This window comes from Onychostruthus taczanowskii, unplaced genomic scaffold (genome assembly GCF_017590055.1).
Source record: "Onychostruthus taczanowskii isolate IOZ18803 unplaced genomic scaffold, ASM1759005v1 scaffold179, whole genome shotgun sequence".
In the NCBI taxonomy this organism is placed as follows: Eukaryota; Metazoa; Chordata; class Aves; order Passeriformes; family Passeridae; genus Onychostruthus; species Onychostruthus taczanowskii.
Window position 1 is genome coordinate 305,083 of NW_024499006.1, and position 26,874 is coordinate 331,956.

Genomic DNA, 26,874 nt, shown 5'->3' on the forward strand with positions numbered 1-26,874 from the left:
TGCTGCCCCTTTCTTCTCCAAGTATTTACAGCTATAAGAGAATTTCTTCAAGTCCCAGTACTGCCAACAAAGTGCTGTGTAAAAAAATGTAGCTTTTGCTAACTTCTGATTCAGACAGTAAAGAAATGGCACTGTTTTGAGCAGAAAACCAACTAGTTTGCTTATATTGTTCTCTGGCATTACACTGCCATGCTAGGGCACCACCACCCAAACGACTGAAGAGTGCATCAGCTACCTTTGCACTCACACCTTTGTGCAGTCAGTGGAATTTCTTGTAGCCTGCATTCAAGGACTGAGCTTCACTTTGGTCATTGCACTGGATCTCTTCACAGCTCAGCTCATCAGGACTGCAAATCAAGCATGCATTGCAGTTTTCCCCTTTTGTGTTTTATTCCTGCTTGATTTTCATGCCATGGAGTGCTGTGAACTGTTTTTAGAGATTCATATAACACTTTTTTCCAAATTATTCCTCCAAAATATTCCTCCAAACAATGTAATCTTTTCTGTCTGGCATTGCTACTAATCTTTATTTAGTTATTTATTTTACAATTTCTAGAGGGATTGGATATGCCCAAGGCACCCCTTTAAGCAACGCTTTATATCAAGGTTGCATTTATAAATACTTCATGAGAGGCTCATGAATGATTAATAGATGTTTTAATGTATGACCAATCAATTGTAGATTTTGCAATGTCCAACAGACAAGTAGGTTTCTTATAAGCATAGATTATAACCATATCTGACATCTTCTATTGATGGGCTTCTAAACGTCTATAACATACACACTACTCATATCTGTAACATGTTTAAAACATCTACTAATCACTGATGAATTTTTTATAACCTATTTTGAAGCAGAGCCTGTCTATGGAGTATATCCCTTACCACTGCTTGTGACTCTCCATTTCTAAAAGATAGATAATTTACTCATCATCTTAGGACTTAGAACTCCTACTAATTTCAGTTCAAACATAAAGCTTTTTTGAGTTAGCTCTAGCATTTTCATCTCAGTCTAAGAAAAAATGTCCCTAGACAATTATGTCCCTCAGACTTCTGGCTGCTCTACCCTGCTAATGCATATTTTGCAAGTTCTGCTATAATGCAATGATTCTTAGGAGGCAAAGCGACTCTAAAATGTATTTTCAGCCTTTTGAACTGAGTTTAATTGCTCTCAAGACAGCTGTCCGAGTGACGATGTTTCACAATGTTTTTAGTTTCTTTGCTGTTATCCCTGTGTGCTTGGTTCATTTGTCCTTTCTCAGAAAAGGATAAGAAAATAGAAACTTCACAATAAGCCAGTGGAAAAGCCATGTCCAAGACAACTTTTGATTCTGACAGAGGAGTACACATTTTGTATGCTTGATAAGCACAGGAGTTGATAGGACTGCTCCTCCATGGGATTCCCCTAGTCTTAAGGTGAAAGCCATGACCATGTTCTATGCTTTCTATGGTGCATTCAGGTAGAATTGACTAAAGCAGACAATATAAATTATTTCCTGAAAATGTATGAGTCCTAGAACTAATCATTCACATTTGAGAAGCAGCATGTTTCTTAGTATCATATTTTGCAAAGGAATTTTGACTTTTTACTTGAAATCTACTGACCTCCCTTACAAGGTTGAGTCTTCTAATGTGATTTATCTAGATATTGAAACCAATTATTTAATGATAAAAATTAAAAGGATTTGCAGATTTCTCTTGGGTTTGAGGTCATCAGTAAAATAGTTTCTGTTCTGAATGTCGCCAAGTAAACATTCCACTCCCAGGCCTGCACTAATCTTTCAGTGATTGCTCTTTACAGTAGTACTAAGCTGCTATACCTGTGGCATTAGCAACTTGAGCCTAAAGAAACACATCAAGCATAAGTCGATTTAAAGAAAATAGGGGAGAGAATATAGGGTTAAAAAAGGGAATTGTATTCTTCAACATCACATGGAATTTCCTCTTCCTTTTTTAAAACTGCTAATTTTCAAAGCCCCAGAAGTAAGAACCTCTCAAACTTCAGCCCTTGGAGCACACATTTTTTACACACAATTAAGTGGGTAAAAAACATTAAAATAACATAAATGTTACTGTGCTATCACTTTTGTATTATTCAGTTAGTATTATATATTTATCATGGGTTTTATCATTATCTTTTATTCCTTTTTTTTTCAGCTGGTTAATAATCCACTAGCAAGTCAAGCAGCAGCAGCTGCAGCAGCAGCAGCCATGGGCTCAATAGCAAACTCCCAGGCCTTTGGAAACGCCCTGTCCAGTCTTCAGGGGGTCACAGGCCAGCTCGTCACTAATGCACAAGGACAGGTGAGTAGAAGATGGAGCAAATTGTGAATACTGATGGCAGGCTGATCTTAGGACAAAAATCAGTTCCGCCTGTATGACAGCAATTTAAAAGTGCACATGTTGAAGATAAATAAATATTGATTTGCCAGACAAGGTAAGAAATGGAAAGTCTGAGAAACAGGGGGAAGTTAGGCACTCTTAAAGAGTGTTTTCAAGCTAGAAAAGGCTAAGGGTTTGGTTTATTTTGTTTCAGTCCTTTTAAAATATTTCAGTAGCGCAATACCACTTACTACTATTTTACCATTTCAAAAGTCTAGCAACCCTGTGATTTTTAACAAACATACCATCTGTCTTCTTCCACTTACATATGCCTAATAACAGACACCTTTACTGAAGTGGTACAGTGCTTCACTTTTTTCCATTTCTGTGATATTTCTGTATTGCATCGTTTCTTAAAGGCATTTAATGTTTCTAGTAAAGGAAAATAAATTGTAATGAAGTATCAGGAATGGAGTTATCTGAGTGGCTTCCTAATTTGTTTATTAACTATGTTAAGCAATTTGCAATGACTATGCCAGCCTGTAAATGTAAATTTGGAAGATTATTTAGGTGTAAAGAAAATTTTCCAAAAAGCAACTTGAACATTGTTTAAGAGTTAGTGTGTCTAAGAGAGAGATTGTGCATTACCTACATTTTGGAGCTGTTTGTTTGTTAAAAGTATTTTAGTTTCAGTCTTAGTATGATGCAGAAACATATGCATCTGAATTTATATATATAAAAATAATTCCTTTGGTGCACCATATTTAAGCGGCTCTCAGAGTGTGACCACTTTTATCCTTTATTGAATTTATTAGGACTAAAACTAACACAATTGTTTCTCTGCAACAGATCTGTGAATGTAACTGGTAACTGAGTCATTTGAATGTCATTATTCTAAATTCTACAAATTGGGCATACAGTGATACCCACAGTGTTTATGTGGATGTTAGGCCCTGAAAAACATTTATTGAAATGATGCAGCTTAGATGATATGTGAATCTAAAATCTAGTTTCTACTCTTACTGTTTACTAGTGAGGAGAAAAAAAGAAAAAGAGCAGCTCTTCTCCTGGTAATTTTCTGCAAGTTAATTGGAACAAGAGTGAGGTTTTTATTTTGGCCCATTAAAAAATAAAATTGAACACTTTACAGGACCTCCCCTGGTTTTTTTAAACAGGACATATAAACAGAGATGCTCCCTGAGCTTCACTATCACCATCCAAGTCCCAGGGAAAAAAATGCTGACCTTGTTATATTTACTGAGTGGGTGCAGAATTGTTCCATCACTACCCTGAGGGTTGAACGATGGAGCTTGTCAAAGTGAGACCTTATCTAATGAATCATCTTATCGCAGGTGCACACCACACATATTAAAGGAGGATTGTATGAACAATGTGCCCTCTACAATAACCTTTCAATGTCTACTTTAACCCTTGTTTCAATCCCTTTTCATCAAAGGATCATTTTATGCAGCCAGCTTTAAATGGAGGCTCTCAAAAGCCTATTAAGATTTCTGGAGGGATGGGGTATTGGTTTGGGAGAAAAGTTGGTTATAATACCTATAACTCATAGTCAGATCAGCTCCAACATAGAAGCCTGCTTGTTTCTATCTCCTCTGTGCTCCAGAAATGGTTCACACTCGCCACTTACATATGAAGCACTTGACACCAAGGATGTTCATCGTAAGAGCTGAAGTTATGATTGTAGACTAATTTCTTTATAGCTTTTCCTTTACATGTTCTCCACTGAAAACATAATCTATGTGTGACCATTCATTGTATCCCTAAAAAAACCCTACTACTAAGAAGATACCACTGAATGAATGTTTCACTCAGCCTGTCTGTTTATTCCAGACATAAAGTCAAGACCAATAATTCCACAGGTTGCAGAGAAAGAGAAAGGAAAGGAAGAATCTTCCCAATTGTCAGAATCAAATTACTGCATCTAGTTATCTGCCTAGGTTTTTTAAATAAGAGTTTTCTTTTTATTGCTTGTTTTTGCAAATGTTCCTTGGTTCATAATCAGTACTGCAGACCTTGCCACAATATAGATAAATATTGACAGTAAGTGTGTAATATAGCATACAGTTTTATAATATTCAGCATAAACTCATATTACTTAGAGACCACTTATCAGACTGCCTTAAAACAGGACTATTCAGTATAATTTATCTACATTCCAGAAAGTAAATTACATTCCCTTCAAATTAACAGAATTATAGTACCTAACCAAGAACTACAGGATGTTTTTTCAAAAGTGGGAACATAAACGAATAGTAATTTGAAATGCTGCATTTCTGAATAATCTGCTTGGAGTCACTAAAGAGCCAGATTTGCACCACGTGTTAAGAATTCCGCCCTTTAAAAATTTTCCCTTTCAAGGAATCACAAGTATGATATCCAAAACTCACTCCTGAAAATATAAAGCTAAATGAGTTACTAAAATGTTGATATGTGCAATCTTTGTAATTACATGTTGTTTCTGTTACAGAAATTCAGGGCTTGTAAATGTCCATCTGTCTAGCTAAATATATGGTGATCAGTAATCCCTGGAGACATTAAGCTCTAGGTCAAATCCAAGATCCTATGCCAAATTTAAGGGAAATGATCCTTTAAATGACATATGGCATGGCCTTAATTCCCAGTAGTCTAGGAGTGCTTACAAATACAGTTTAAAAAATCATATATATTAACAAAAATTTATATAACTTTTTAAAATTTAATTAATTATTGAATTCAGAGTTATAGCATGTTTATTTTTCATCTTTTGCTTTGGATGGCAATATAAACTGTATCACCAGACCTTCCCAAGATCAAACCAAGAGATCTAATCCATTGAAACAATATTATTAGATCACTAGATTAATTTGATATAGTACACGTAGAGGACTCTAAATCCAATTTTCATTTTCAGAGGCATATTATGAAGAGCTATTGGCCCATGTAACACTGCTTACATTCGGTTCGCCCTCAGCACTTTCCAGGAACTGTTTGCAGCACTGAGCTTTTATACCTTAAATTGGAGGGCCAGGGCAGCTGGTTTGCCAGATTGCACCCTGTCAGTAGATTTCAAAGAGAGACTGTCTACCTATTCAGCTTCAGCCTGCCTTACAGTAGCACCCTAGTGCCATTGCTGCCCTTGGATTCTTCAGAGGTTTAACCCAATATATCTTTTTTACACTGGTTTTGCAAATGAGTAAAAAATCAGGAGTTTTGTGTTGGTTTTGCTATGTTTATTGAGTATGTGAAATGTGTGCTTTGGAGGTTGTCATAATATTTTAAGGAAATGAGCCACAGAACTATGAAAACAAGGTTGATGAATATGGTTTCTTAATTATCATCAGTTGCATTCATATATGCCTCTTGACTTCAGCAGGATCAAATACATTTTAACTGTGGGTACTGAGTAAGTTTAGTTTCTCTTTTGAAAAGATGGGAATTGTCCAACATGAGAAAAATACCACTAAATTCAGCAGTTGCAAAATAACATTTTACCATAAAAGAAAAGAGAAACATGATAAGAGTTGGCATGATGAACTGCCTTGTGGGCAGTTCATCATGCCAGGCAGGCAATAGTCTGTTTCCTGTGAGATTATAAGGAAAATCTAAGTATGTATGGTGTAATTGTATTGTCCACACTTTAAGTGAACAGTGAATTAATTTGGATTGTTTCATTAAAATCTAAGAATTCCCCTGAAGTAACCCAGGCTTCATTGTGCCCCTGCCTTGCTCTTTAGATATGAATACCTTCTGTATAAGAAAAATCTTAAGCACAGGTCCACTCTGGTACTTAACAAAAAAATAACTAATTTTTGAGTATTGTAGTCCACAAGTAGCTGAGGAAACGAAATAGCGAGAGAGGCATTGTTGATGCAATTAGATAATAGGAGTACTTTGGTTCTCATTATTCTGATGAGAGGGTACACATTTGCTCTTTGAGCTTCTTGATGGTAAACGGTGCTAATGAGGCCTTATGGATTCCCTGCTCCTAACAAGCCTCTCAGCAGCACAAGTGATTACAATGGAGATAGATTTGATGGGATGCGCTCCCTTTTGTAGTATCTCAGCTGCTGACACTCTGCGACATAATCAGGTCACAGAGCCGGTCACAGCCATCAGCAAAAGCCATAGCTCTATTCCTCATTATTAAAGTGCATTATTCAGTTCCAGGCCTTCACAATACTGCCAAGGGCCTTTTTTTTCTTCCCCTTTTTTTGTTAAGCATCAGTTCTCAAATACAAGAGTTAATAAAATCATCAGCTAAAGAACTAGTAAATTAAAGAAATGGAAATAAAGTGCTCCCTTTCAAATTCATTGAAGGATCACAATTAAATAAGCAGAGAATTTCTCATCACCGCACACTGTACAGTACAATGTAATATGTCATGTGCAATAACAACAGGCATAGGATTTTAAAAAAAACAACACTGTGCTCATTGTGGACTGGCTTGGAAATTGCTGAAGTATCTTTTCTGGTAAAGGAAATTTCTGTCTTTTCAACTATTAAAGTCTACATGTAGGTACTATTATTTTCACTGTTTTCTGTAACTACTTTTTTTCTGAAGTAAGAACAGTTATGTGCAAACTAAGTTTATGATTCTAAGGAGAGCAGCTGTCTTGTCTTAGCTTAAGTGGCCAAGGCCACAATCTGGAAAATATTTAATAGGCTGCAGTACTAGAACCTCTTTGTTCCCACAGACAAGGCCATTACCTTCTTTTGGGGAGTGAGGTAATTATAAAATTGTGTGGAAAAAGGTGTTTGTAGCATTTGCTTTCTATTCCGATGATGTTCAGTTGGGGCTATCCCCATTCCAAAAGAAAATACTCTTTTAAAATCTAAGGCACATTTTAATGTAGTTTAGTTAAACATGTGAGAAAAAAATAGTGGAAAGCCGGAATTTGTTAGTTAGTTAGTTAGTTAGTTATTAACTTTTGTTTCAGCTAAATAGCAATAAGATATTCCAATACTGAAATGTATACCTTTGCAGGGATTTAAACCATTTCTGTTAAATCCCTGTAATATATATTAAATTACTATAGTATGATTTTGTGCATAGATAAAACCAAAGGATCTAATACATTGGATGGGTTTTTTTCTTGCTAGTGGGATTTTTTTTATTTGGTTTTTGGGGGGCTTTTTGTAGCTTTTTCTTCTTGGTCTTGCTCAACTCCCCAATTTTTCCTCCATTTTCCTTCTGGTAGAGTATGCTGTGATGAGCAAATGAGTATGTATACACAAAGTCACTAGTAAGACTTTCAATTCTCTAGAACCACACACGTAAGAATTTTTCAATATCCACACTTCAAAGTTCAGAGCAATTAGCAGTCATTTCCAAGAAATGTATAGAGACTTCTATGTGACCTAGTTTTCTTTTCAACACTAGCCATGAAAATTGGCAGCTACCCCTGGGACAGCAAGTTGTAATTCCTCCTACACTTAAAAGGAGGGTGTTGATTGTTTGTTGGTTTTGTTGTTTTTTTGGGGGGGGTTTTTTGTTGTTGTTGTTTCTGTTTTTTTCATTCTTCCAGAAGTTCTAGGAGGCTCAAAGTCCTGTAATGTGTAAGAATCTTAGAGTCTTCCTGATTATGTGCAATTCATGCTGTTCTTCAGGTGTTCAATGTCCATTAGCCTTTTCTCTTAACCTTCTTTTCTTTTTCTTGTTTTCACTTTCTCTTTCAGCTATGCAACTTTAATACATGGTAACCACTAAAATTTTAGGCCTCACAACATCCAAATGTTCACAAAATTCTTAATGATAATTGTTTAAGTAGTGACTACTAACAATATCTTCCTAGGGCTAAGACCTACAGAAATCTGAGTTGGTGGTATCAAAATGGCATATATTAAGGATATTTCATTAGAAACCTGCGACATTAAAAGAAACATATTTTGAGGACAGTGCTAGAGGGAGGGATTATAACAGTCTGATAATACCAGCATTTAAGAATGTTCCTTGGAAAACCCTTTACCAGGAGAATCTGTTTTGACAGACCTTCATATTAATGTATTGAATTTCTGCTGGGTGGAGTCTGACTCCCTATTTTCCCCCTCAAAGTTTCACTGTGCTGAATACATGCGGTTTTGTTGTTTGCAGGAAGAAAAGAGAAAAGGTCAGTTATAAGGGAAGATTTTTTTTTCCCATTGGTTTCCCTCCCCACAGCTATACATGGAGGAGGGTGTTTGTTTAATTACCTGCCATGTGAATTTGAATCAAAAGACAAATAATTCTTTTAACATATTTTTGCTGACTGTGTCTTTTTGCTGTACTATTTCTCTAATAATCAGTTGTATCCACAGTGGCATAAATGTAAAAATGCATGGACCAAGCTCTCTGGTCATGCAAATTGGTAGTTTCATGAAATGGAAATGGACTAAGGCAGAGTGAGTCAACTTAAACCAAGAACTGACTAGCCTTTTTTATCTATTTTTGGCAGTGATCACTGAAAAATGGAAAGGATAATTGTTTAATGAAACTTCTATCAGGCTTGGAAATTATCCACATCTATCCAGAAGAGCCACTGAAATGTCTTTTAACCTAACTTGCAAGAAATCTTACTTTTGCTACTAAATTTCACACTTCTGGTTGTAGCCTCTTGCCTGGATTTCTGCCTAAGGTACTGTGTCTTGGACACAGATCTTTTCAGAGGTGCCAAGTCTTATTTTCAAAAGCAACCTTCATACCTGTAAAAGTCTGAGTTTCCTTCAATCAGAGTTACGAGACTGAGTGCTTGAAGGCATGTCTATGCACTGTAACAGAGCATTGCAAGCAAATTGCCAGAGACAGTTCATTTATATGTGCATGTCTCAGTGCTGTACTAGCACAGATTGAAGAAACCAAAACTCTCGGTAGTATGTTGTTATGGCTGGACTAATTATTTCTGCTTCTCAAAAAGGTGACACAGGATCTAGTTCATTAGTTATTAGCTCTGGGGTCTTGCTAACACACTGTATTATGTGGAGTAAATATACTTTGAAGAGATCCTTAAAAGCCTGCAACATTTAGGCACTTTTGAAAATGTTACTAATCGACATTAATTATTTCAAGTCAGAAGTACTGGACATAACTGTCCTTTTGTCATTACCTTCTTAATTACTTTTGCATGGAGACAAAAACCAAACTTACTACTAGTTCCACCCTAACACCATTTTCCTGAATGCTAACCAAAAAAAAAAAAAAAAAGAACCTACCTTTCCTATAATCTGTTCATCTTAGCATCATGAGGTGGTTATAAGCATGAAAAATTTTCGTTGTTATCTCCAGTGACATACATCACAGTCAATGAAATCTTTCTGCTCTACAGAGGTTCTTACACTACTCTCCTTATCATCATATCTTATCACCTTCCAGTAAAGCATTAAGAAACGTGACTAGTGATAGTCACAAATTGGTCTTCCTTCCAGCAGAAACTTGTAGAACAGCACATTGCATGTTTGGTAAGGGCATTTGGCTTTGTCTGTCTTTGTTAGGAATTTTTTTTTGTTTGTTTGACTTCTAAAGTTTTGGTTTTGTTTGGATTTTAAAATCTTTATGAAGGGATTTCTTAGAGATGCATATTGCTTATATTTTCATCAGAGCAAGGCAGATAACAAAAAATGTATTAGCTTTTGCAGCAGCATGTGGTGAAGCCAAAGATAATAAACACAGGAATATTTCTCAATTCCTGTTGGAATCCATTCCAAGTATTTGACCTTCCCCTTAGAGCAAACTTTGCTGTGCACAGAGAAGGTTTGACTCTTGTTATCCTAAAAGACTGAATTTGGTCATTATATATTTCATCCAAAAGCTTTATCTAGCCTTTTAAATTCCTGGGAAGCAAACCACAGAAGAACTTGAAGGCAAAGACTTAAGTTTTCCTAATTACATTAAAAACTCTTTAACATGAGGTAAGCAAAGCAGCGGACAAAGTTGATTCATGTAGGTGGTACCAAGAAAAGGGCTTTCTGTTACTGACGTTCCCTAAACAGTGGAAGTGGTCAGGAATATTGCATCAGTTTAGGAGTTGACAAAATTGAGAAAAATTGAGGCCACATCATTGTCTGAACAGAGATGATGGAAATCCTCCTGTATGAGACTTGTATCAGAGTGGAATCTAAGACTATTCTTAGTTCTGGACTTCTTCTTATGAGGGAGTGCTGTGCAGGGTAGATTATAGATAGACTGTAGGAGAGCAGAGGCAATAGTGGACCAAATCTGAGAATCTGAGTTATCTTTCTAAATGTGCCTCATCATTTCTGAAAAAAAACTCAGGTCATAGTTCTTTGTGTAACCTGGTGCTTAGTCTTATTTAGATTTTATCTAACTTATCCTGTATATTGTATATGCTTTATCCTTGTGTCAGAGTTTTGCAATCTGCTGAATTAGCATTGATAATCAGAATAAACAAAACCAAAAGTGCTTGTTTGGGCAAAGGGAAAAAGAAAGTAGATCACTCTGTCAATAGTGCAATTAATGCAAAATGCTAAATATTTTTGGTCCTTGATTCACTGATAGAACACTCCTACTGTTTTGGTGAGGTTTGGAATTTCTTGAAAGTTACAAGTCTTCATGCGTCAGTGAAGGCCATTGTCTTTCTTATTGAGCTGCAGTCTTGACAATTGTATGTGTATATCTTAGAGATACAGGTGAGGAAAGATTTGGCACTCCCATGTTTGCTGTGCAATGGGTATTTTGTTTGAAATCTGGCCAGAATGAGAAGTCCAGATATTTTACCAATGTCTTCTGAAGAATCTGAAAAGTAAGAAATATGTCTTCCCCAAGTAGTGTTCACATAATGAAGAGAATATTGCAGAAATGCTTGATTGACTCATTTGGTAGTAAGCCATCCACTGAAATGTATTCATGCAGCATTCATAGTAACAACCTGCCAGATGCAGACCCATTACTTCTGCATGCAGATCCACAAGCTTCCAAATAGCACAATGAGCTGGATTTGTCCTGTAAGAGGAAGTATTCTCTGTCTTCTGATTTGCATCTAGATTATTGCAAAGAATTGTGTTATGCCTTCTTTTATGGGTTGATCTGTGAATAGTGACACGGAAAGTTCAAGCAGAAAAAAACTCACCTAACAGTCCACGAACAGTTGGTCTATTTTTCCTGAAGTATATCTTAGTTTGTCATTTTTTTTTCAGATGCTGACAGTGGTAGACTTCAGTGTGTGTACATGCAAATGGCCCAGATATCAAAAGGAAGAAAAAAGGGACTTTGAAATATCTATGCCAATGTATTAAATATATATGATTTTAAAAGTACAGTTTTCACTTGAACTTCCTTCTTTGCACATTAATTAAATATTATCTCTAGGCTAAGTATCTCTCATAGAAGACTAATGCATTATTGTCACATAATAATGGATGAGAATGACAGAATCTCTTTCCTTAAGTGCAAAGAAAAATTTATTAATGTAAAGAAAACACTCATAGCCCTTGAGCAACTCTTTTTCTGCTTCATAGAGAACCTTTCTATACTCCCCCCGTGTCTACCTTCATGCTAGAGATTCAAGGAAGCAATACCTATATCCTGCCAGTTCAAGAATCAATCCTCTTTTCAGGGGATAATTTAATATCAAGACATGATGTACCCAATATCTAAATATACATTCATTTTCATGTTTGACGCATCAAATGCTCTGACATAGCCAAGTTTCAAAATAAATGGCTTGTTTTAGAGGTTGGATATGTCATATTAGCATTCACCCAGATAGAGAGATAGATCAGAGAGTGATCAGGACATCAGGGAGACAGTTTAGAGATGAGAGAGGCCAGGTACACCTTGCAAAGTTAAAAAAAAAGCTAGCTAGCTAGAAAGGAAGAAATTGTATAAATAGGTCACTGCAGTCCAACTGAAAAGAAGTTTAATTTTAACTTGCTAGTCATCATCTCCAGAAGCCTAATCCACTCCCTTCTTTGAGGGCTGTTCATTTAGCAATGTCTTATTTGATAGCACAAATAGACAGACTGGAAGAAAAAACATGGTATCAGATTCATGCAGTGTACTAGCTTTGAGGGGGAATTAGCACCACTTGCCATGCTAAAATTTCCTTCTTCTTTCCTTCTCAATTCTTCTTATTAGCCTTAATTTGTTCTCATTTTTCTGGTTTTGGTCTCCTGGTTTCTTCTGTAAGTGGAAGCATAAACTCATGTGGAAACAAGAGTACGGGTAAACAGGTGTCTGGAGCCAATGTCAGAGACACATCCTCAGACACCTCAAGGTATTCAGCTTTCTAGTTTCTGTTCTACATCCTCTACCATTTTCTTTTCCTGACAATAGTTCTTTGCCTCGCTGTGTATCTAGGATTCAGTTAGTTAAACATAGGTCTTTAGTCCCATTTCAGACATGGCACAATATTACTCTAAGTATAAGTTGATCCAGAAAAATGTTCTTCCCTCTGTGTCTTATTGCCATATTCTGACAAAATCCTAAAACATTTCAAATAGAGCAAATATCAACATTCTTTTCAACTGAATTGCTTCCCACTTATGTGAATACATGCTTACCTGGAAATTTGTACTCATGTCCTCAGAAGAGATACAAGTACCCATAGGGAAATGAGATTATAAATATTTTAATTACCTCTTGAGTCATGCTTCTGTCTTTGGGGTCATTTGACTCTTCATTCTGGTGACAAAGGAAAATAAACTAAACCTTCTCCTCTTGGCATGGAAGATGATATACTGCTCTTTTATAGCTCAGATCTGTCTCAAGTGTAATTTGAGATGTGTGTAATCATGACTGTACAGAGGCCATAATTGTCTGCATACTATTAATTTAATCCCCATATTAATACATGAGGAATAAAATTGGGCCTGTAATTTTCTAGGGGTTTGGTTTCCCACAAAAAAATGTAAGTACTCTTGAATGACTGCAAAGTGAGAGTTAAAAGACACTGAATGTTAACATTACCTTTCACTACTAGTAAGTACTATATAGACAGGTACTATTGATAGCTCTGCATAAAGGATCAGAGTGAAGTAATTAGGAGTTCAAGAAAATTGAGGCTTGTTAATAGAATTGCAGGGAAAATATTTCCCAACATACGCCCACAGGATGGAATGGTCTGCATGTTTCCTGATGTCTGTCGTGTTGATGAACATCGCTTCCACAGACCCCTCCAAAGTGCCGGGAGGTGGCTTCCATTTTTAGGTATTTAAATTACATCTTCTGGGATTGGCACTATATATCTCTTAATTTTAACCGTACAGATACTGATGTATGGGTTTTGTGTTTACAGTCTCTTAAAATTATTATTAGCAACTACAATGCACCACTCTGTATGTTTAAATCTATATGATGTTCTGTTGGTTAGTCTATTTATACCCAGGAGAATGTGTCTCATTTCTCCAATGCATCAAAATGTCCCAGCTGTTGCACCTATTGCTCAGATACAGACACCTGTAGGAGACAGTCACCTATCTTTGATGTCAAGTAAACACATGAGTTTGAAAATGGTTGTTGTTTATGTTCATTGTTGAAACACACTCCTTTAGCTAAAGCAGAAGGTTTAAGAACAAATGCACAGAGAGTTTAGATAGATCATAATGTCATCGTCATCACCTTTGAATAAGATTAATATGTAATTGATATTAGCAAAAAAGCACCACATTCTTCTCTACCACATCTGAGAATTTTTGCCACAACAGAAAGACAAAAATCTTCCCAGAGACTAAGATTAAATATTTAATGACTGCTTAGAAAAAATAAGGTTTTGAATTTAATTTTTTGTTCACAAGGGTCCAAAGAGACTAACTGATTCTCAGTTCACCAGTTACAGAAAGTCATAGAAAGCCCTGATGCTCATCTGTGAAGTCTAAGAGCTGATTGAATATGTTCTGAAATTGCAATCACAAACTATGTTTTTGTAAGAGTAAAAAGGAGGTCTTAGAAATAAGTATAAAACAAATCTTGACAAGCTTTTTTGCCAACTTCTCAGGGTAATTTTTAAAAATATTAATATTATACTACTGACCTAAAAATACTGTTAGTAGTATACAGAAGTGTTTGTCTGTTCAGATAGGTTCATGCTTCTGTATATACAATGATGGATACTTAGAGCTTTGCTTACATGGAAGTCCTTAACCAACAATTATGTATGATGAGAAACACCCTGTGTGATGAGAAAAAATATCATGAGTAAATATGCTACAACAAAAGAATTATTTTCTGAATACAAATAAAAATGTATCTGTTAAATATTATTAAGTCGAGCTCAAATTCTCATAGCCTGATCCATCAATGGAAAGTGCCCCTCCTAAGGAGCACTTAATGCAGCAAGTTGTACCTTTGCCTTTTATTTCTCCTTAAAATCATATGCAGTGAAAAGAGGGAACAAACATGAATGATGCGTTCCTGATTCACTAAATCACTGTGGTCTCTGGCAAGAGCACAAATGTAAAAATGTTTAAATTGGCCTCATACTACCAAACAAATGATGCAAAAGGAGACCTCAAAGAGCACAGAGTGAGGGGAGATAAATGAGTACCATGTCAAGAAAGCAATTTCTCACTGAGTTTGCACAGAATAGAAATTTTACTTCCAAGGGATGGTTAGGGAATCTTTCTAATAAATCTTCAGTCCATAGTCATTGCTGTGTCTTTTTTTTTAAACTTACTTTTTTAAGAGTGGTATAAGTTATACCCTCACCAGTGAAATGTGTCAAGATATTACCAGTCGAGTTGAAGGAATTTAAGTGAATCATCTCTATCTCTGTGTTTATATTTATATTTGTAATAGACTAGGATGGTCAAACAGATTTTATTTTGTGCATGTGTTGAACATCTTTTCAACCAGTGAGGTCTTCTCAAAGCCTTGTCTTATTGTAATAGTAAGTTACAAGAGAAAAAATAAAGAAAAGTTGAGTCTCATTCCTGGAAAAAGTTTCAATTATATTGTTTTAATTTTAGGGATTTTTTTTTAAATTATTTTACCCTCCTTTTATCTACAGCTGAGATTGAGATGGTCAGTAAAAAGGCATTTTGTTTTCCAAATGACCTACAGACTGCAGGTCAATTTTGCTTGGCAGAGTTGTCTGTCTCTTTAGGCTCCTGATTTGAATTTCTTTTCCCTAATTTTGAACATATGAAAGGCAACTAAATCTAGTCAATGATATAAGTTTTTTTGTGTTTTCTGTCATCACTGAAACAAATAGACACTCTCAAAAGATAAAATGTAGGACCAATCTAAGGCATGCATTTTAAGTATCAATGAATTATCTTGCAGGGTTTTTTCACTCTCTACACTGAGTAATGAATGACAGTCTACAACTGGATTCTAATGCTAGGTGTTGAATATTATATCAATTGCATGCTTACAATATCACACAGTAGTTTTTTTTTTTTTTTAATGATACTTCAGTCTTTTTGGTAATGTCATCCTAAAGCTTACCATTGCAGTCACAGTAGTTTTAACTCAGATCCTGGGAGCAGCTGAGGATGGACATGCAGAACTTAGTTCTGGCTGGCCTGACTTATTTTTTTAATTGCTCTAGAGGAATTCTTCTTTTTTTTTTTTTTTTTTTTTTTTTTTTTTTTTTTTTACTTCCCTAATAAATAGAGACCAAGGTAATGGTATCTATCTGAATTATTTAAACCACACTTTACTGATACTTCAATTAAGTGATGGTTTGCACAGTGAAAGGGAGGACCTTTCTGTTGAGTATCTTTTCTTTCAAGTAAGATCAAGTATTTCATCTGCAGGATGATGTTATTTAAAAATCAGCTGTGCATAAATGAAGACATTACATCTCTGAGGTTTTCCTAGTTTAAAAAAAATCCCTTTGAATCTGTAGAAGCAGGGAAGATGTCTCTCTTTTTGACAGATTTCTTTTTACATTTCTTTGGCCATTTACTCTGCTGCTTTGGTTAGTACAGAAAAGTGATACATGAAATCTTCAGACTACAGACCAACATGAATGTATTTCCAGCACAGCTCCAACAATTAGATGTCACAAATACTGTGAACGAGTCTTATCATGTAAGAATTTCTGTCCTAAAAAATAATCTAAACTACACCATCATAATTATTGCCAGTTTTACCAAAATGCTTGATTTTACTCCATGATATTATGTATGCTTAGAAGGGGAGGCATATATTTTAACTTGAATACAAATGTTCTGCATTTGTTTAGAGATCCAACTTGAATGTTTTTACTGAATTCTCCTGATTTGTTACCACCAAAGAGTGTGTGTTATTCTATATTATGGATGGGGTCATTACTATCAAAGAAACCCCATAAGAAACAAGTGTCCTTTCTACCCAGGACTTGACCCACTGCACTTCAACATCTTCCATAGGACTTGCACTGAGCCTATGGGATACAATATAAGTTTTTTGCTACAGTGTCACTTTAGTAGCAACTCGGAGAAAGAAGTTTCTGCCTCTCCAGCCTCTGTTTTGCATGGCAGCTGCAGCATCTTGTCAATTAACTCTCTTAATTTGTTTCTGTTTCTTCACTATGACCTTTTGGTCTTGCCTGCTGCACAACACTATTTATTCAAAGCACTGGGTTTATATGAACTTTCTATCAAAATCATCCCCTTAGAAGGGAAGATATTTGATAAGGAGTTTCAATACTTGAACTTTTTTTTTTCTTTGTTATCTCTTGTGGCTCACAGTAGAACCTGAATCATCATAAAATTGCACCATAAGTTTGTGTTTTGTATGATGAACTTCTTTAAAAGAAGAAAAAAAGACCACAACACTCTCTACCTGACTGTATCGTTAAAAAATTGAAAACAAACAAAAAATAAACCCCAGCAACCCAAAAACCATGGTTATCATGGATAAGAACAACCTGTTCATCTCTTTAAAAAAAGATGGTGCAACTTTTTTAGGTATAAACTCATCAACATAATTCTAAAGCATTATGGTCTTTGTTGTGAGAAATAAGAAATCCTGTGGTGTCCCCCTAAAGAACATTAAAAAAGCATTACTGACAGGAAATTGAAAAAGTAATATATGTCTGAATGAATATGACAACTTTTTTCTGATAGAGCAGATAGATAAATGTCACATACAAGTTCAAAATGTATTTAATTTTGCCACTACAATGGATATTCTCTTCATAAAACATATATGAATAAGGTGTGAATCATAAAACTTGACTGTGATAAACAAATGCATATTTGTTAACTTTTTTTTTTCTTTTGAGATGCTAGTTCCTTTTTTGAGGTTATTTGTTGTTTACACGTCTTTACATTTTCATTTCTGAGTGAAGCAGCCTGGTTGACAAATCTTGTTCGCATTTAGCCTGGATAAACTTCCTTTTGAATCTGAGAAATGGATGAATTGGGGTTTGGGATTTTTTTGTTTTGTTTGGTGGGGGGGAGATGGGATTTGTTTAGTTGGGTTTGGGTTTTTTGGTTTGGGGTGGTTTTTTGAGGTTTCTTTTTTTTTTTGTGTGTGTGTGTGTTTTTTTTGGTTGTTGTTGTCATTTGGTTTCATTTGGTTTGGGTTTTTTGTGAGGTGATGGCAGGGAACGGGATATGAGGGAAGAAGGGAAGCTAGTAGATGCACCAACTCAACTATCATCACAGAATCAGAGAATATGCTGAGTTGGATGGGACCCACAAATACTGTTATTGTTTCAAGGGCAGTTAATATACTCAATTCCGTCTCAGAAACGAGCACAATTTCTTGACTTGTAAATTTAAAAATCTGTGATTACTCACAATTAAACTTTCCATATATGAATTATAGTATGGCATTTTCTCTTCACTCATCTCTTCATTCTTCTGCTGTAATTCCCATATGCCAGGAAATCTCCACTGTTGCTCCAAGATTAAACAAGGAGTTCTTTTGGAGGTTTCACATTACTGAGAGACTGAATTGTTAGGTTGTTTTTGGTTTTGTTTTTGTTTTTAATGTATTACAAAAACATTTGTAACTGCAATATGCATTTTGGCAATGTCTAAAGCTAAGTATAATTTTGCTGTTGCTTTTTTCTCTCGTTCACATCTACTTTATTCTCCTCTTGGAAGATTCCACCACTTTTAATTCTATTTAATATCTTTCTCTTTGGATTGTTAACAGGGAGACTCTTTAAATTAAGATAAAGCCTGAATGAAGGAAGCACCTCTCTGATGATCCTTACACTTTCATTTGCTAAACTTATCCATGGTTAGATTTTCTGGTTCTTTAGGTTAGATACTCAGTGCTTTAAAGAACCAGATAATAGTACATCACTCCATGAGGAACCTTCTTATTTCATTTCAATCTTTTCCACATTAAGGCATTACATACCAGAAGAGAGAGGTTGAATTAGGCTGGCGGGCTTGGCAGTGTTAGGTTTAAGGCTGGATTTGATGATCTCAAAGGTCTTCTCCAACCAGTATGATTCTGTGACTTTAAGGGTTGATTGGCAAAGCCAAGCTGTATAAGTGCTCTGAAATGATCCTGTGGAGGAACAGCTGGGGTTCCTACATGAGGGCTGTAGCTGTAACTGTGAATGATGTCTTCTGAACTTGCTAAGGATCTCATTATTCAGTGCAATTTACTGAGGTCCACTGACACCCCAGCAGCCACAGCTGCAAGAGTAGTATGGAAAACAACAGCTCTAGGGAAGCATTTAAAATAAATTCTAAACATAAGAGTCAGTTCTAGACTATCACTGCATTTTTTACTCCAGCTTTTGGCTACGATATTCAACATTTTACGCCATGTTTAAAATGTCATTAATGTATTTTCCTTATGTAAAGGAAGCATTTCAATACTGATGAAGTTAAAATAGCACCACCTTTGTTCTTCTCTCAGGAACCTGTAACCCAGTAAAAATTATCAGAAAGTACAGCAGTAGCATCCCACTTGAAAGTATTGATACAGTGCATCACACTCTTCAATCATCTTAACTAAGGAAATGTGAGACTATTATGTGATACAACAAATTAATTCTTTGATGACAAATAGGATTGTTGTTATTTTTTTTTTCTATTGTACCCCCATAATCATGAATGGAATACATAATCTCACTGGAACTCTGTGCTGAGGTCTTATTCTAACATACCAAAATAAAAAACAATGGCCTGCCCAAAATAACTGAATATATAAGTATAAGAGATATAAGACACATGACAACTACACAGATGGAGAAGGGATTCTGGAAACAACTGGTTTTCTGTCCTTACCATTGCCTTTCTCTAGAGTCAAAAAAGTAAAGAAGCCCCTCACATGCGTTGCTCTGCAGATCACGGTTGAAAAGGAAATATTTTTAGGACTGCTACAGAGAACACATGCAAGAATAGAAAATTGCCTGTGATCTACCTTCCACAGAACAGGGACTCAGGGATATGGACTCTGCTGACAGCAGAAGGGAAATATAAAGTAGTTCGAATTAATATAAAAATACAGAAACAAATTTCAATTTGCCTGTCTGTATCAGGAACATGTTGCTTCCACAGAGTAGCAATGTAGGTGCTGTAGACAGGATTATCAGGGCCACTGCTGCTTTTAATAAGAAAATCATACTTATTTAACTCTTCCTTAAGCAGACCTATGGACCATGCCTGAATGAACTGGTAATTAAGATACATGTTCTCCTCCCAGGTTCATAAACACTTGCTACATCTTCCCTGAATTTGAGAATCATTTCAAGAAAACCAGATGAGTGTATTTTCATCTTCAACATAAAATACCCTACTTTTCTGATAACTTGTATTTCTAACTCTTAGGTAGCCTTACAAAAATTACTTAAAGCTTGTAGGAATACTGGCAGGGAGATAAATAGTATTTATACTAACATATTATACGTGATTGAACAGAGACCTGGAATTTATCAAACTTTTCAAAGGTAAACTGATTGGCAGAGCAGTGTGCTGAACCAGAGGCCAGAACAAATTTTGCTGGGTAAGAAGGCCTGGCTTATATTTGGTTGGCAAATTTTCATTGGTACTAAAAACAGCAATCAACTCTGTGATGAATGCATAACAAAAGGAAGTTATATTTAATCTCAGGAAGGATTTTTATTCCTAGACATTCAGATCTAGAAACTTGGATTCATGACGATCTTCCATTCAAAAATTTACATGCAATCTATCTAAGCCTTCTTTCAGTGAGATTAATTTTTTCTCCTTGTCTTCAACCCCCACAAAATTGCACTGCATTGTAGCAAAACTCCACTTTATAGGCTGGATATCCACTATAGTAGTGATATCCACTATAGTAGAGAGATAATCCAGGATGGTTTGTTTGTTCCATCATAGTCATGCTGTGCTAAGCATTGTGCCTCACTCTCAGTAGGCAGAAAAGTTGCTTGTGAAAGAAATGCAAAACTGGAAAGTGCTTCAGGGGTACATTTGTGTACCACTTCACATTAACTCATCTCAGCCTTGCCCTGAGCTTTCATACACTATCACAATAAAAGTTATAACTCTTTATTAAGACCAACAGTTTGTGTTTTATTTAGCTAAAGTCTAGATGATCTAAAATCATAGAAACATCACCTAAGTAGGGCATGACTTTGTATTTAGACAGATGTCATCTTGTACAGGTGTTATGTTGAAATTATGGATTGAGAGACAACTACCATATCATCCATAGTCATGGCATCTGTGCGGCAAGCTCAGGATTTATAACAGTATTTGGAGAAATGTGATTGTCTAACAACAATGCTGAGTATCACTGCTACTGATTGATTACAATATATATTAACCTTCTTGCTATGAATTTTGGCTAAATCTGAAATGATTGAATTAATCAGCATGCACAATTAATTTCACCTTTAAGAATTACAGACAGATATCTGGTGATCTCTGATAAATATTTTGTATAGTGTAGGTAATCTGATAGTCAGATGATGTGAGAGGTTTTTTTGAGAATATATTGATGGCCTAGAAATTCTTTGACCTATAGTCTAATTAAAGAACTCTGGTCCTTAAGATTGCATCTGAAGACTATTTGATGGTTAGTGATTTGAATCCAGTTTCTCATGGAGTACCTAAGAAAATATCCATTGGTATTCAAAACAGACAAGTCAAGAACAGAATGAAATATCATTAAGTTTTCAAAGTAAGTTTCCCAAAATTTACTTTTGCTTCCTCAGAAAATTGCATCAATGAAAATTAAAAAGAAATCTAAGTCTTTGAAGTAGCCAAATTTGGCACACATTTGCAAGATCATAATACTTCTAGTGAAATAACTTTTCAGGAATGGTATTACAAGATAAACCAGTGACCACCTGCTGAAGTCAGTGCCATCTTCTTAATTGTCTGTGCAAAACAAGTTTACAGGAACAATCAAGGGAAAGAAATAAAAATATAATATCAGAAATAGTCCTGCTCATCCAGACACAGACATTGCCAGTAGTGTGCCATATCCCTTTTAAAAAACAGTAAGATTACAATTTGAAAAATTAAACCCACACTATTTCAGTGAGAACTGTTTGGCAGTGGAAGACGTTATCTTGTTCATATCTGTGCAAGGCTATGTCTCAATAGCAGCTCTTATTTAAAAACCACAGGATCATAGAGCAATTGCTAAACCCTGCCTCATTCTGGCTCCTCACCTCTCGATAGCATCTCTCTAGTAGGCTAGTCCAGTGCAGTACAGCACCAAGTAGCAAAGCTAGTTCCAAACAAGCTGATAATGTCACCATAGCATGGAAGCAAGTCAATCACATTGGCACACATTGTGCTGGACCTAGTTAGGCATGCTGAGAAATGGGAATTTGTTTCCTGAGCTGTCCTTGAATGGCTTAGTATGGCACATGATACAAAGTGTAGGCATGCCTACATTTTCTTGTGTTGTGTGTCCAGTATGTTAGATTCTGATGTGGCTGGAAGCAAGTCCACTCTTTATGCTCGGAGAGAGAAGTAGTAGGAAATAATGTTATTGCTCAAAAGAGACAATCCTTGTTCTAAAGGAATCTAAATCCAGTTTGTAATCTAAAGATACAAATTGATGTTTGGGTTAGCAGTTGCAGCCCAAAACAAAGCTTGAAAAGGTTGAGAAATTTTATTTCAGAGCAGAGATTTCTTTTCTCTGTAATGTTTGGTACTTAGCTGATATTGAAGCCTTCAGACAAGCCATAAACTCTTTTGTAGGTGACTATGAAAATTGCAACTTGCATGAAAAGAAAGTAGGGATGAATTAATATTATGAAAATATTTTCAATGTAATTAATTCTAGAAATTCACACTTTTGTCCCAGTTGCTATGTATTTAATTCCTAAGAAAATGAATACTATGACTTTTGGTTATCAAAAAGATTTACCAAAAAAACTCCAAAACCACATATACAGAAATGTGTTTGCTTGTACACACCCTAAAAGAATCTGCACAGCAATCAGAAAAGCTGTTTGTAGCTTGGGAGCCAAGCAGTAAAATGCTAAAAAACAGTTAGTTGTAAATTCTTTTAGAGATCATCAAATATTATTAGAAATTCTGGCTGTTTTTTCATAACAAATATGATAGTATTGGCTGTCCAGTTATAACATATCATGGATCTGTTGTCATAACAAACAAAAATATTGCTAAAATATTTATACTAGACATCCATCAAATTATTTTATATAATAAGTATTTTCATAAGAATCTCACTAGCTGATTTTCAGAAATATTTAGGACCTGCAAATCGAATTAATATCAACAGCTGCTTTGCTCATCTCAGAGAACTATGACTTCCAAGGGTCATGATGCCTGATTTAATTCTTGTTTTTAAAAGGAAGTTAAATCTGATAAGCAGATTGCTTAAAAGGAATAATTCAGCAGACACTCAACATAATTTTTAGTCTTTAATTTGATAATTGCATATATTTAGATTTTTCTAATGAGTAAATGTTGTGTTATTCAGAATGTTTGATAAAAAATATATTCTTTTTTATGACAGTACACATGCTCCTACTACGAGAATGTAATAGTATTTGCTTAAGAAAAAATTCACCACATAATTCCTATGGTGATGACAAATTCCTGTGTAGTTTGATGTTAGTATACAAACATTATTTTCTAAAAAAAAAAAACCACAGAAAACACAGAGAAAATCAAGCAGAATATTGGACTCAATGTTCCATTATGATGCCTACAAGCAATAACCTATCCAATATGTTGAATGATATGAGAACAATACTTAACCTGAAAATTACAATTCCTTACATAAAATGGTAACGCAGGAGTACAGTTTTACAGGTGCCTGTTTCCAGTATCACTGTTTGATGCCTTTTCTCAAAGTAGCATTTTGCTGTGCCATCTTTTGGACTTGTCATTAGGAAATACAATACAGGAAAGAAAATTTGTAAGCTCTGCATGAATTAGTACCACTTCTAATTTGAAAGACACAGGCAGCCATAGTTTCATCCTGTATGAGGTTCAAGAATCATATTGTCATTAGTCCAAAGAATGAGATGGAATAGCATTACTTTCAAAAGAAGTCTGTAAATTGTATTCCTTGTTTTCATGATTCCAGTTTTTCAGTGTGTAGACTGGGAGTAGATTGCATGTATGTGGTATAGTGCATATAAATATCTGGGGTTATTGATATTGGTAGAAAATAAGTGATTTGTATTTTTAAAAGTATCTGTGTCTATGTGTTTATAATTTATACACATACTGCATATATATATATATACATATACATGTATGTGATTAAGAAAGGGGAAGCGCACAGAGGCTAAAGAATCCTGTGCAGATTCACATCAGTATATCTTTTCCTCCGTAATTTTTTCCTTAGATTGTCTCCTTAAATAACTCCTGCTAATAAAGTGAGTGTGCAACATATCTCTGAACAAATGCAGCCTCTGAGTAAAGTTTGCAAAACTGTACAAAATCATAGAATCGTAGAAGGATCTGTCTTGGAGGAGACCTTAAAGATCATCTAGTTCCAACCCCCTGCCATGGGCAGAGACTGCTCTCACTAGACCAGGTTTCTCAAAGCCCCATCCAGCCTGGCCTTGAACACTTCCTGGGATGGGGCATCCACAGCTTTCCTGGGTGATCGGTTCTTACCACCTTCATAGGTGGTAAAAAAATTTCTTCCTAACATCTCATCTATACCTCCACTCTCTAGTTTGAAGCCATTACCTCTTGTCCTATCATGGATGCTTTGTCCTACATGCTTTTGTATAACAGTCCCTATCCAGTGTTTAGGCCCCCTTTATGTACTGGGGAGGATGCTGTAAATTCTTCCCAGAGAGTTCTCTTCTCCAGACTGAAGAGCCCCAACTCTTTCAGCCCACTTCATAGGAGAAATGCTCCAGCCCTCTGATCATCTTTTTGGCCTCCTCTGGACCTGTGAGTTCCCTGTCTTTCTTGTGCTGAAGACTACAGAGTTTCAGGCAGCATTCCATGTGGGCTTGATGAGGGCAGAGTAGAGGGAAGACATACACTTCCCCTGAAATCTTCTGATACAGCTCAGGATGCAGTTGGCCTTCAGGGCTGCAAGAACATGTTGCCAAGTCTCATCCACCAACACCCTCGTGTCTATGTGTATATGGTGGTTTGCCTCATCTTGCTGAACAATTTTGCTGTTGCTTCTTTCACTTTTCCCCTGTTTTTCTGTTTTCTTTGTATGTTGTTCTTCTGTTGTTCAAAACTGAATAATTAACTTCCAATATTTAAAGAGTTGTACCATTGATCAAATTGAAGAGATGTTTATTTTGATGATACTACTAAAAATACTTAATATTTCCTTTTTATAGTTGAAGACATTTTTTAGATGAAATATCACCATTTGCCATCTGTAAACCCTGCCTGACAGTAGAAACAATCTAGTGTAGTCGGTATTTGATTTTACTTACACTTCAGAGCTGTTGAATCACCCATTTGGCTACAGTTTCTAGTATTCCTTTGGTTGTGCTGGGAAAACAATGAAGCAGGGCACCATCCCTGTTTCTGATGAGAGGAAAAGGATAAGAAGTTAATAAAAAAACAGTTGCATACTTCATTTTAGAGTATCATGGTAACTTCACCTAATGTCAAGACACAATGGGTTTATTAGGAGCCACATGGAAAGACTCTCTGCTGGGATATCATCAATTAGTCTGTCAAAGAGTTATGCAAAATCTGGTTTTGTGTCTGCAGTGCTGCAATTAGACATCCCCAGAAGTTATGAGCAATCACTCAGCTTCCATCCACGGTTTCCACCTGTGTGTTGCAACAAAGTAAACCACAAAGACAATTAAATATGAAGGAAGGATAAGAATGGACTTTTTTTAATGTTATTCTTTCTTAAGAATTGCTTCTTCAAAGGATCAGATTTTTAAGAGATCATATGTTTCTATCTCATTTTTACAAAGAAATTTTACTGAGCATGTCTGAAATCTGTTTAAAGGTACAATACTGACTAAACTTCAGTTAATCAGTGATAGGACACTACCCTGCCATGGGGGGGTAATATTCACAGAAATTATTCATATATTGAGGGATTTAACCCTTCCGTGGTCAGCTCAATTACTTGGGATTTTACCTTCACTTTAATTGTGTGCTATTCTTTCACTGCAGTTTGCAGGACTATGTAGGCAAATACCATTGGGCCTACACCTGGTATGAAGGTGAAGGTTGACAAATTAATTTCATGTGCAAGCCAAACTGTACAATTGCAGAAATCATCTTGACAATGGTAGGTTCAAGTTGTATGATCTGAGACATCCGATGCCAGATATCTTGAAATCCTAGGGTGCTAAAATCACACTAAGAGATTAATCAGTAGAAAATATTCAGATGCTGTTAAAATCACCCCAGGTTTCTTTTAAAATTAGAAACAAACAACTGGCTTTTAAAATTTAGTTAATATTGGGAAGCAGAAAAATAATAAATTATTTTCTGCTAAAACTGTTCTCTAAGCAGCTTGATAAAATTGATGTATCAATTAATCCATGAACAAAAAGGAAAGAAACATACTGAATACTTGAAATTATAATCTGACTCCACCAAGGATTCTGGCAACACTCTGTCACTTGAAGAGGGCCAGAATTGCAGTCTTTGTGATTAGTAGAGGACGAAAACCGTGTCTCTACAAAAAAAGTTGAAGTCTGAATTTACATTAAATATCTCTGTACAGTTTCCACCTGCACTGCATTTTGTACCTCTGTGAGGAACCTGTGCATCATAAAGATACAACCTGGTATAATTTATTTGAATCAACAGTGCTATGCAGATTACTGTGCCTAACTCCCCAGAGAAGTATTGACCAGGCGATCCCTTGAATTAACCCTTGGGCTTTCAAAACTGTCTGATTGCTGTTTTGCATATACCACCTGTTTTGCAGCTCCTTTGTGAACAGTGCTTCCTTTCATTTGTATCATGTGTAAAAGGAATTGTAAAAGACACAAAAAACTCTCAAAACTTCTAAAATTACACTTTTGTAGCATGTTAACTTTTAGCGATGTGGTTTTTTTCCTTCAAGAACATCTTTGACAAGTGAGATTGTTTAAGAATTTGAGTCCAAGCATTGGCAGAGTAAGAAGGCTATTCTGCTTTGTCTCAGAGAAGACATAGCATTGTGGAATGTGTTCTCATTGTGGAAGTGTTCTCACTGTGGAATGTATTCTCACTGTGAAAGTGTTGGATGGGGCTTTAAGCAACGTGGTCTAGTGAAATACATCACTGCCCATGGCTGGGGAATTGAACTAGAT

The 26,874-nt window shown here is 35.7% G+C and overlaps 1 protein-coding gene across 2 annotated transcripts in view; it reads left to right on the forward strand.

Moving 5' to 3' along the window:
- Positions 1-26,874, forward strand: part of POU6F2 (POU class 6 homeobox 2) — a 312,199-nt gene that overhangs the window by 256,601 nt on the left and 28,724 nt on the right. For both annotated transcript variants that reach the window (XM_041400352.1, XM_041400353.1), the window contains exon 6: positions 2,158-2,304. In XM_041400352.1, coding sequence (XP_041256286.1) covers positions 2,158-2,304 — 147 coding nt within the window. The remainder of the gene's footprint in view (positions 1-2,157; positions 2,305-26,874) is intronic.